Source organism: Thunnus maccoyii, chromosome 19 (genome assembly GCF_910596095.1).
Source record: "Thunnus maccoyii chromosome 19, fThuMac1.1, whole genome shotgun sequence".
NCBI lineage: Eukaryota > Metazoa > Chordata > Actinopteri > Scombriformes > Scombridae > Thunnus > Thunnus maccoyii.
In genome coordinates, this window is record NC_056551.1 from 12,701,008 (window position 1) to 12,713,257 (window position 12,250).

General features: G+C 38.5%; 1 protein-coding gene across 1 annotated transcript in view; it reads right to left on the reverse strand.

Annotated features, from left to right (window-relative positions):
• The window catches only part of sardh (sarcosine dehydrogenase), a 50,351-nt gene that overhangs the window by 31,468 nt on the left and 6,633 nt on the right, over positions 1 to 12,250 (reverse strand). Inside the window, exons 8-10 of the mRNA XM_042394352.1 lie at positions 10,309 to 10,413; positions 6,341 to 6,470; positions 4,595 to 4,681 (exon numbers count right to left, since the gene is read on the reverse strand). Of these exons, the coding sequence (XP_042250286.1) occupies positions 4,595 to 4,681; positions 6,341 to 6,470; positions 10,309 to 10,413 (322 nt within the window). The remainder of the gene's footprint in view (positions 1 to 4,594; positions 4,682 to 6,340; positions 6,471 to 10,308; positions 10,414 to 12,250) is intronic.

Consider the following 12,250-nt stretch of genomic DNA (forward strand, 5'->3'; position numbering starts at 1 on the left):
AAGAAGCAAGTAATATAGGAGTGATTTTTGATTCCCATTTTAATTTCAAGGCTTATGTGTGAGGTGTCACAAAAACAGCATTTTATCATTTGAAGAACATCTCCAAAGTGAGGCCATTTCTCTCTCTGAGCAACACAAAGAGACTGATGCACGCTTTTATAACTAGTAGGCTAAACCATTGTAATGCTCTCCTTTCTGGTCTACCAATGAATACACTATACCACTGCTGACTAAGACCAGAAGGAGAGCACACGTTACACTTCTTTTAAAGTCTTTACACTGGTTACCTATTAGTTTTCATATTAATTTTTAAGTTCTTTTATTAGTTTATAAGGCACTACATGGCCTTGCACCAGACTACCACTCAGAAATGCTATTGGTTTATAAACCAAGAAGGCCCCTCAGATCCACTGGTTCTTCTCTTTTAGCTGTTCCACAAAGCAGAACAAAAACCTTCGGTGATGCTGCTTTCAGCCGTTATGCTCTGAGCTGCCGGAACAGCCTTCCAGAGGATCTGAGAGGAGCTGAAAATATAGATATTTTTAAATGTAAACTAAAAACCCATCTTTTTAGTCTGGCTTTTATAATTTTATGGTTTTATTACTTATACTTACTTTATTTATTATCATTATTTTATTCTATTTGTTTTATCAACATTTTATTATTTTACTATAATCTATGTATTTTGTGCAGTATTTCACAATTTTATTTTTTATTTTTATTGCTTGTATTATCTTTTATTATTTATATTTTATTATCTTAACTACCCATCTTTTATTGTTGTCTTATTCAATTAACCTTTTTTTAAACTTTTTTAATTGCTTTGATGTGCATTAGTAACATCCTACATTTTGTCAATTGCTTGTAAAGCACTTTGAATTGCATTTCATTTGTTTGAAAGGTGCTATATAAATAAAGTTTGATTGACTGATTGATTGTTACATGAGTTACCATAAGCAGCTTATCTTATTATCAGACATTTTATGATACGTAAATTGAAATGAAACCATAGTTTCATGAAGTATGAGTCAGAGCTGGGACCTTTCTGATGCAGTCATAGCATTAGAAAGTGATTAAAGCCCAGTTGGGTTTGTGCAAATGATATGAAAGGCAGCCAGAATCTACCTGTTGCCTATGATATGCTGTGTATTACTTTAATGCTCTGCGTTCTGCTGATATGTAGTATCCCATTCAGACCAACATGGTGACCTGACCATCTGGCAGATGAGACAAAGTTTAGGAAAGCAGGAGTGGGCGACTCTTCACCAGAGGTGGGGAATTAACAAGATGAACATCTGCCAAACAAACTCATCCTCAAAGCTTCTTCTCTTAGAAAACCAAAACAGTTTGAAAACACTTCAGATAAGCCACAAATCTCATCTCTGTGTAACTTTTTGTCCACACAGATGTTAACCTTCCCACCTCCATGAAAGTGCAGCAGTGCAGTGCACAGCTGCTTCCTTAAGCTTTCCTAAGTTTTGAAATGGGAAGCATCCTGGATTGTGGGAGACAATCAACTTAATGTAAGCCTAACATATGACATTTTACTCTGAAATAAACTATTCTATTCTGACTTTTTTCTCAAAATATTATTTTTCTTAAAGTATTATTTTTTGTTGAAAATTATGACTTTTTTCGTATAAATCATGACTTAATTCTCTAAATCTTTCTAACAGAGGCCCTCATTTCAGGCTCTTGCCTTTCCCTTCCCTTTTCTATAAGGTTTTTGAACTACGTAGCTTTTCTTTAGAGTTACCGTCACCATCCACTCTTCCATTTATCTCTCTGTCCTCCATCAAAGCAGCAACAGGAAGTAGACAAGGGGATGAGGTTTGGCTGCTATTTTAGTCACTGACTCAAACCTGGCAATGAGCATTATACCCCGAACTCAATGTTTTTTCCAATCTTAATTGTGTACTGCCTTTAAGGACCAGTGTGTAGGATTTAGTGGCATCTAGCGGTTAGGTTGTAGATTGAAACCCTTCACCCTCATCCCTTCCTTTCAAGTGGCTGGGGGAACCTACAGTGGCCACGAAACTTGCAAAAAACGTGAAAGGCCCCCTCTAGAGCCAGTGTTTGGTTTGTCTGTTCTGGGCTACTGTAGAAACACAGAGGTGCAACATGGCGGGCTCCGTGGAAGAGGACCCACTCCCTATGTAGATATAAAGGGCTCATTATAAGGTAATGAAAACACTTATTTTATTAAAACATACTTATGAATATTATATTCATACATACACATTTCTGCCAAGTCTGTTCCGCTAGATGCCACTAAATCTCTACACACTGAACCTTTAAATATGGGCAATTTTCTGTGCCGTATAATGTGACAAAAAGTCTCAGTAAGCCATAAATACCTAAAGGTGCTCATTATTGTGATTATGAGCAAGATGGTGATGCAGCTGGGTAAGAGGTGCAGCAGTTAAAAGCAATTAATGAACCATAAATCACAATAAATAAATGCACTTAAATGTAAGCGTTCAGCGTGATGTTTTGACACTAATAAAAAAGTAAGTTAAGGTTCTGCAAGCAGAGTTGCTGATTGCTTGGCAACCAAAATGAACTCCAGCAAGTAAAAATGAAACAACTGGAGGCTTAAAAATTTACAGAGCACTCAATGATAGATTTTTTTAATGAGAATCTGTCGACTTTGACCATGCGGTTTCTGAATTATCCCCTTTGTCTTGCCCTGCCTTGAGCCAGATAAGCTGTGTGACTTCATTTGTGCATTTGTTTTGTGTGATGGAATAAAATGGGCAGAGGATTTTTCCCTTGCCAGAGGGACAAAGAAGCAGGGGGAAGAAAGAATGATAGATATACTGTAGAGAAAAACGGGAGCCAAGGATGACATGAGGAGAAGTGGACATCCTGAAGCTCCTGCTTTGGGAAAAGCTAGTGAGGATGTTTGTTTTGTGTGTGTCAGGCAGGTGGAAGACATTTCGATCCAACCTTACTCTGTGTGGTCAGAGGCAAATCCTTTTTATAAAGTCACAGTTAGCAGGTGTGATCAGTGATGCAGGACACATTTCAATGAGCTTTGTCCCAGCCTGGCACATAACAGAAACGACTAGGACCGGCAGACTGTAATATTTTATCTAGCTCCATTTTAGATAGGAACTTTCAGGTTTATTTGCTTCAGAGGGGAAAGAGATTAAAAATAAGGGTTGCAGAATTATTTTCTTCATTGATTCATTGGTCGATAATTTTTTTGGTTTATCTTTTTGTTTATAAAATGTCAGAAAATAGTGAAAAAATTCCCATCACGATTTCACAAAAACCCAAGGTGATATCTGACCAGCAGCCAAAATCTCAAAGATAATTTACAAGGTTAAAAAACTTTTGCTCTCTGAATGACTTGATGTTTAATCAGTTATTCAAGTTGTCTGTCTTTAATTTTCTGTTAATCAACTACTAATTTCAGCACAATTTAAAATCATAAAGTAATACAGGTTTTAATGAATAAGGTATTAACCAATATAGTATATGAAAGGAATCAAAAGCTCAAGTACAGGAGTGTATGAGCCCTTTGTTAAGCTGACAATGGACAGCAGGATATAATCATCATGATAATAATTCAGACTCAGACTGATGGACAGAAGAGAGCGAGAGAAGAGGTACTCATGAACAGCAAGGACTAATCAGCAATTTGCAAAAACCTAGTGTCCATCTTATAACTACAAAGACTCTTATATACACTTCTGAAGCGAAAAAACAGATATAGAAGGAACATTTGTGTGAAATGTCAGAGTGTTTAAAACACTGTATGTCCACTCATTAGAGCTCCACCTCTCAGCACCTCCGAAGCTCTGGTCAGAACAGACAAGACAACTAGAGCTCGACCCTGTAGTCTTCTGCTTTTATGCAGAAAAAATAAGCTTTCTCTCGACTGTCTGTCAACGCAGATGGTGATTACTTTACCCTTTACATCCCCTTTCTCTCTGTTTTTCAGGCAGCTGAAATACTCACATTCGCCCCCCGTCTAATGTCAGAAGCCCATCTGTAAGTGAAGTAATGGAGTGACTTGAGTTGTTGTTTGTGTGTGTGCGTGCACGTGTGTGTGTTTATGTGTCTGTGTGCATGTTTTCTCTCCGTGAACTCGGTGAAGAATCAAAACACTCCATTATTCATTTGTGCCTTGAAAGTGTCCACAGAGATTGGCAAAGGCTGGGTCAAAGTCTAGGAAAAACACTCTTCGGCCATTTCTTCTAGCTTGTTTTCCTCTTCTTTATTTTACTGTGCGCGTTCTTTGAAGGTTCTTCTGACCTTTCTAGCTATATCATTTCACAGTTTCCTCGAGGGAAACTCTCTATACCGTGAAGTACTTGAAACCATACAACTGTGAATGATTTATACCATTTGTTTTAGGTAATCTGACTGGAGATGTGTTTACACTCTCTGTCATCCCTGAGCACTTTTGATAGACTGCTTACACATTTAAAACACAAAATCTTATGTAAAGATGATGTGAATATAAACTGGTGGAGACACAGCCAACATTCATCTAACATTCAATTTATCTAACATCTCTCCCTTTTTATTATTCTACTGGTTTTATTTGTTCTTCCTTCCATTTTTGCATCCCTGCAGCACTTACCGGCACTGTTGAAGCCACAGCCCAAGAAGTAACCTCTGACCTCTGGAGCTTCTCCCATCAGCGGCTTATGGTCTGCTGTGAATGATTCTGAGGACAGACAGACAGACAGACAGAGAAATTTTGTGGATAACAGTGGCAGCAAATGTAAGATACACAAACTTGCTTCATGCCCAGAGGTTTGTAAAAGATCCAGCATCTCTGGCAACGTTTCTATATAAGCGATTGCTATAAGCGATTTTTAGCCATTTATATTTTATGCAGTCAGTTTGGCCAGGTCTCGCTTCATACATTTCTTTTATAAGAGATAATGTATGTCAGACTTCCTGGTTAAATAAGGAGTCTCGTTTTCTATTTTCACATGTTTAATATAGAAGATGTGACATGTGAGTGTGGAGACTTTAGATTGTTTAAAGACAACTTTGATGGAGCTGTGCTGAGTCACAAAAGTAATGTAATGAGTAAAGATACACAGTATTGAGTAATTAGTAAAGTGGTGTAATTACTTGAGTAAATGTATTGAATAATTGATTTCACATTTCAAGTAACTTGACCAACCTTAAAATAAGATGGATTTGTTCACTGTATCTGGGAAAGTACACTATGCTATGAAAAGCTATTTGGGGAATACAGTTTTTTCTTCTGTGGTGATTCAGGAAGTATTCAAATTAACCTCATTTACAACACCCGAGACAGTAATGAAGCCCTGTGCAGCAAAATGTTTTTTGAAATGAGCATTTGCATCTTCAGTTAAGCAAGAGTCAAGACCCGAACCCGTAAGTGACGGAGATTCAAGGTCAAGTGCTTCACTTAATGGGGCTAAAAAAAACACACATGTATTCGCTCTCTCACACACACACGTATCATTGTACATGTGAGGATGTTCATCAGCCACATTCCTGTTGTACCTGCTGAATAGGCCAAAGGAAAAATGTTTAACCTTCACCTTTGACTGATCAACTTAATCGTAATTCCTACCTTAAACCTAAACCAACCTTTTGAAGACGTGAGGAATTTTTCTCATTCTTCCTGTGGTTGAGATTTCTGCTCTATTTCCCGCTATTTCCCCAAGGAAACTGTGGACTCAGTGAGCACACTATCAATATTCAATGTTCAATGTGGTGTATTTACTGTATCATGTAAAAACACTTGTTGTTACCTGACTTTCTATCTCTATAAATTTCTAATAATGTCTCAAATTCTGCTTTTCTCTGTTTATGCTGTTTCCTTCTGTCATTCTCAGATTTCTTGGGTCATTCCTCTGTGTGTGTATTTGTGTATACGTATAATATACGTATGTTTCAACTCTCACTTCTTTTAGTTCACAAAATCACAAAATCAAACAGTTGCTTTACACTATAATAATGGAAAACTCAATTTAATATTGTAACTCTTCATGCTGCACAGCAACAGACCGACTCGCTCAGCTTCCTTGGCAACGTGCTACTGCCTGCACAGGCAGTCAGACTTGAGATAATCAAACTCCTTTATAAACATGACACACAGCCTGCTAGTTTAGGTATTCATGAGTGAATGCAGTATGGGAGTGGTGAACGAGATATTTCACAGACGGATACATTTCACTTTTAAATATGAATGCGTCCAATTTAAGACGTGTCACGAGAGTTGCTTGCTCCCTGTTGTAATGCATAATGTTATAGGGAAATTTGCAAGAAGGGTTTGCAGGATTTTCACAAAAAATGGATGCTTCTGTTGTGTGTGTGTGTGTGTGTGTGAGTGTGTGTGTACCTGGTCCACAAACTGTGGACTTGATGCCAGTCTGCTCCAGAACAGGAACTCTGTTGATTGCACCCTCGATATGTTGCATGAACACATCCCAGTCCAAGTCAAACAGGCTGAAGGCAAACTTATCAGAGACCTGGGAAATACAACACACACAAAAACATCACGGATACATCATACCTGTTTTGTCTAATCTTAAAAGCAGCACTGTATGTGAGAACTACTTGTTTTTCTAAAACTGCAAAAACACTGTGTATCATTGTTAAAAATGGCTGCCCATGGTGGGGAGTTTAAAAGATTATTGTTCTTAGTTTTACAGAATAGTTTCCAGATCCGTTTGAACTCATTTTTACAGGGACTTTATGTTCCCATTCATCTGAAAATTACGTTTCCTGCTATGAGAACACATTGATCTTTGTGAACAGGGTCCTTTTACAAGGAGTACATTTTCCTATTAAGGAAATTGAAGAGAAAAATTGTGACAGAATACAAATTAGCTGCTGATTATGTACCAAAGTCCCCCTAAGTAAGTAAAAAATCTCAAAAAGTGGTTAAACTACATAGTATTCTAGCATATCCATTGTTCATATTATCCATTAAATTAATCTACACTACTACAGCCTGTTGCATGTTTGATGTTCACCACCTAAACTGAATGCCACCCAGGCTAACATGCTCTATTTTCTTTTCCTCCCTCATCACTGTTGACAAGAACATTGTGACAGAAGCCCAAGTTACGGCATGTGACTGTAGTCATCCGACTGAGTGTGTGTGGGCGTGAGGCACATGTTGCAGCCACAACACAATCCTGTAGCATCTGTTGAATTGACCCTTTCTCAACAGGGAATCAACATCTGTCAAATCAGACCCTTCCCTCTCAGTTCATTTGCTCCCATCTGGACATCTGCCACTCCCTCTTTATCAGCTGGGCCAAAATGCAGCCTTTAGCTCCTACAACTCATGCAGGGCAGTGAAGACCGCCTCGCCTTAAAATTCTCCCCTCCTACACTAATCTGGCTGACTGGGGTACTCAAATTGAAAATCTCTGTGCCGTGGCCCAGTCCAGCACACCAGCTTGTGTTCTGTGCAACGATTTTATCCGTCACACATTTCTCCCTATATCCTGGCACTGATTCGGTCCTCCATGGTGAAATGAAATTCCCACTTCCAAGAAAAGCAGTCACAGAAGCACTGAGCGCATACTGAAAGGAGTTTCTATGGCTTTACAATTAGCGTCAGTGGCAGCACTTTCAGTTGTGATTAAGACTTGAATGTACAAGCTGACAGTCACGGCTTTCATGTTACCAAAGTGTTTTGCATTATTGCAGAGCACCAACACTCAAGTGGAGTATCGGAGAAGCTGTGCTTTTTTGTCCTAGACGCCACTTCTCTCAATCCCTCCAAAGCCATCAATCCTGCCCATCTTCACTCAGTAAGCATCCTCTATTCTCTTCCTGCTAATTCTCCTTTCTGTATCTCGTCTTTCTTCCTCCATCCGCTTCAAAACATCAAAGCAACGTTCAGCTGCAGAACAAGAACAAAAGAAGCTGCTTCTGCACAAAGAAAATCCTCTAAAATGTAAAACCACAGAGGAGTCTGTAGACAGACAGGCAGCCAGACGGAAACACAGAAAGTTTCGGAGTCAAATTTGACGAACAGATAATCAGTGTCCTTCAAATACTTCATCTCTGAAACCTTTCATAGAAAATGAGACAAAATATTTTTCATCTAATTTCTTTTTACATTTTCAGCCTCAGTAACTTTTATTTGAAACTGAGGAATATCTTTTCTTTGGTTTTATTTCCACAAGTATTTCATTGCAGTTCCGTGGTTTTTGATATGGCTCATTCTTAAACATGAACAGGCTGAATAGGTGGTAATCTTTGCTTGTGAATGATACGGGTCCAGGATTAAATTGCGTTGTTAGAGCTCAGATTTAAAGGAATACATGAATAAATCAGACAGGAATAAATGAAGAGAGAACAGTGATAAGCGTAGGGCACTGAGACAAGAAAAAAGGAGCAGTGAGAGGCCTGTCACCTAACCTGCCCGCCCAGTTAAGAAAAAACTGCTTTAAAAACCTGTCTCTGTGAGAAAGTACACATCCATTAAGACCAAGACCACCTTTCAGTTCAGAGGCTTTTAGGAAGATCAATCTCCAAAGTCCACCACCCATTTAAAAGAGTGTGCATGACAGAAGTGCCTGTATAATTCCTTTTTACAGTTTTACAGTCTTTTACAGAAATTCTTTGGTTTTACTACACCAATAAAAACACTGTAATCAATAGTAGAGCAAAAAAGATAAGGTGAGTGGGTGGTGCTAAAAGAGCAGTTATGGGGTTATTAAAATAAAATAGGTTTATCCCCAGTGGAGCATGTATTATGATCATCATTCTGCCTACTAGAAATGAAATAGCTAACGTGCAGCCCATAAGACACTTGAGTTTCAGCACACAATACTTTTTGAGGATGTTTTTCTATAAAAACATTTTGTCATTTGATAAAATGAACCAAACTTTTCACGCATCAGTGCTTAATATTATCTTTACACAAGCTGTGGAAGAACCTTGCCTTACTAAAATTGTGAATCACACCAGGAAAAATATGATCAAAGAATAAGGTAACAAGACTTAAAGCTATACTATGCAGGATTTGCAGTGGTGGTCGAGCTAGAGAGTGAATGAAGAGAGCGAGCAGTGTCGGCAAGAACAAAGCCATGAATCAGATAAATAAAATGTTATTTTCTGATTGTTTCACGGCGGTTGTGTTCTAAAACACAAATAAACACACCCACACCTCCGCACAACCCTGCGGGATGGTGCAGCATTGCCGGATTTTGTGTGAATGCAGAGCTTCATCTTGTTCGCTGTGGCCTCTCTGCTCTGCGTGTGTGTAGCTCAGCTCCGCCCTCGGTCAAGCAGACACACAGACCTGCAGCTCTTTATACATCCATGACACAGAGACAGAGAGCAGAGCGGAGCAGAGGAGAGAGACGGAGGCAGTGATGTAACCTCACACCCTGCGCGCTGTTATTGGCTGGGGGCTACACACCCACTGCTTAAAGGTTGACGCCCAGAAGCATCCCGAACACAGCAGAATGATAAGAAAATACGGGCAGAGGGCAGAGTCTCTGCAGATAAATACACTGCCACACACGTCTAGCGGGTCATAAATGATGATTGAGAAGGATTACTATTATATGAGTCTATACACTGTTTTACATAGTATACCTTTAAGCATTGTGTGGGAACTTTCAGTTTTTGAGATCAGTATTAGTTTTCAGTACTAAATACTGGTTTAGTGCAGGTGGTCAGAACTAAAAAAGTAGTGAATTTGATACCCAGCCACTTCTACCATTAGTGTTAAAAAAAACCTCATAAATTTATTTTATGTATCTCTACAGTTTACTGTGTGTTGCATGACTTGCAATGTTGCTTGATACAGTATGAAAGTCATGTTGCCTCTGTGTTTCTTTCAGTGCCTTTGACAAATAAATCTGAAACACATAAGATGACGAAAAGCAGAGACAAGGGAAAGGTGCACTAAAATTAATTGGGCTAATTGGCCCAGTATACCTGAAGCTATCTGAAAGCGTGGTAACACACACACACACACACACACACACACACACACACACACACACACACACACACACACAAACACACACACGCACACGCACACAGAGTCAAGTTATGAAAATGACCTCCAAGCTAATACAGCAGCAAGTAATGAAGACAAGTGAAGGAAAAACAGACTAAATAAGAGATGAGGTCAAAATGACAGAGAGAATGAGAAGTATACAAACAAGATAAAAGTTTATTGAGCTCCTTGATTAGAGTATTTGATTTTATGTCGAACAAGACAGACATGACGTCATGCTGCTCACTCAGGCACACGATAGTTAATGCACAAGATTTCAAAGACTCACAGTTATGAGTGAGACGGTGAAACATTCAGGCAATATGTAAGTTTACCTCATCCCAGAAGATAGGGTTCTGTTCATAGCCACCCACAGACAAGGCATCACCTTGGAGGCGGAGGTAGACTGATGCATCATGGTCCCTGACATTTGGCATGTTCTGCAAATAATGATCAAAACATGCATTAGTCCGGGCGCACTGTGCTGCAGGAACAAAACGGTGGGCAGATTAATCCTTACAAACAAGACAAGAAGAGGATGATTAACTGACTTTATCAACAGTTTTCACTTTCATTTTTTTCATTTTTCAATTAATTACTTGACCTTTTAAGTGTCAAACGTAATGCTGAATGCACAACATGAAGTAGTATAGCCTTAATCTTTATCTAAAAAATGTATAACTTTGTTTGACTGGCAGCTAAAACTGTAAAATATTCATGATGACAAGACACACGGTAGTCAGTGCTTCTATGTTTTAAGCATTTTAGTTTCGGCACTTTACACGAGGACATACTGTATGTACAGAACAGGATATACAATACGAGACTTAATATCCATAAAAGTCTTCACAGCACCAGTGGCACATACCATGACATACCTTCACAAACCATATCATCTTTTTATGTATGGTTTCACAGCTACTGACATACCATGAAATCCTCTTTCAAAAGACAGCAGAGACGACAATTCATCCTCTTGTGTCATAGTAAATATTCTTGCGGAAGTGTCTAATGAATAATTATACTTCCACTATGTTGTGTCATTTGTATTCATCTTGAGTGCTTTTCATTCCAAAGTCAATTGGCTCGTTGGGTACAAAACCAAAATACCAGTGAACAAGCTGACATTTGGAAAACGGCTCACTACATACAATAAAAGCCTAACTGCTCTTTTCCTCTCTCTCCTGAGCTGAGTACAATCAGGCAATTTACTCCATGTGATCAATACTGAGCACTGCGCTACACTCTGCGTCCGTCTCATACTCACACAGATAAAAACATACAGGAATTATTATCAGCAAGCCTGGTGTATTTTAAATTTAAAGCCACAACAGCCTCCCGGGACAAAAACACGCATCTCTTCAATCACAGAAATGCAGTCAGCATAACATGTTTTGACCTGACAAGTCGCACACCCTGGTGGGAGCAGATTTCCTGATGGCATCTGAGTGTGTCATTTTGTGTGTGGGCTGATGTCTGTGTACATGATGAAGCAGTAATGCTGGTTAAGCTGCTCTTAAACTACATAACACAGAGAAGGTCTGACAGTCTGGTTAAAACCACCGGCCTCTAGAGGATGAGCACAGTTATGCATGTGCACACTGACTAAATCTAACACACACAAAATCAACAACACAGTTAGTGTATTGTGTACAAAAGCCATGTCAGGCATGTGTTATATATCCATACAGGGACTTCTCTCTCACCCCCCTGAATACACATATTATCAACATTCATGGATACAAACTAAATAACCTGCATTTCTCTGTCAGACAAACAAACACACACATGTCATGCTAATACACACTAAGCAGTCTGAACCATTACAAGTTGAAATCTAAATGGTCACAGTGCCCCCTGTTGGTCATATAGACTTAATACAGACAGATGAAGGAATTTCTGTCACCATGGGGAGTAAAATTAACCTTAAAACTGGGTTACAGTAATACTTTCTTTAAGAAATCCTGAATGAATAAGTGTCATAATACACCAGAAGGTTTAAGTTACTAATAATTCTTCTAATATTTTTTTAAAGTTTTAAAGTTGTAAACATCATACAGCTTTTTGTAATTAAAAATAAAACAGTTAACATTAATGCCTAGCCTTATTGTTGATCCTAAATAATTAAAAAAAAGCCACATTAAAAATATACTACAATCTCTTGCATTATAGTGCAAGAATAAAAGAATACAGAGATCACAAGATGAAAAAGTACTTTCAAACTTTTATATAAATTTAACTGGAACAAACATCAATAAGGAGCATAAATACTTGTTT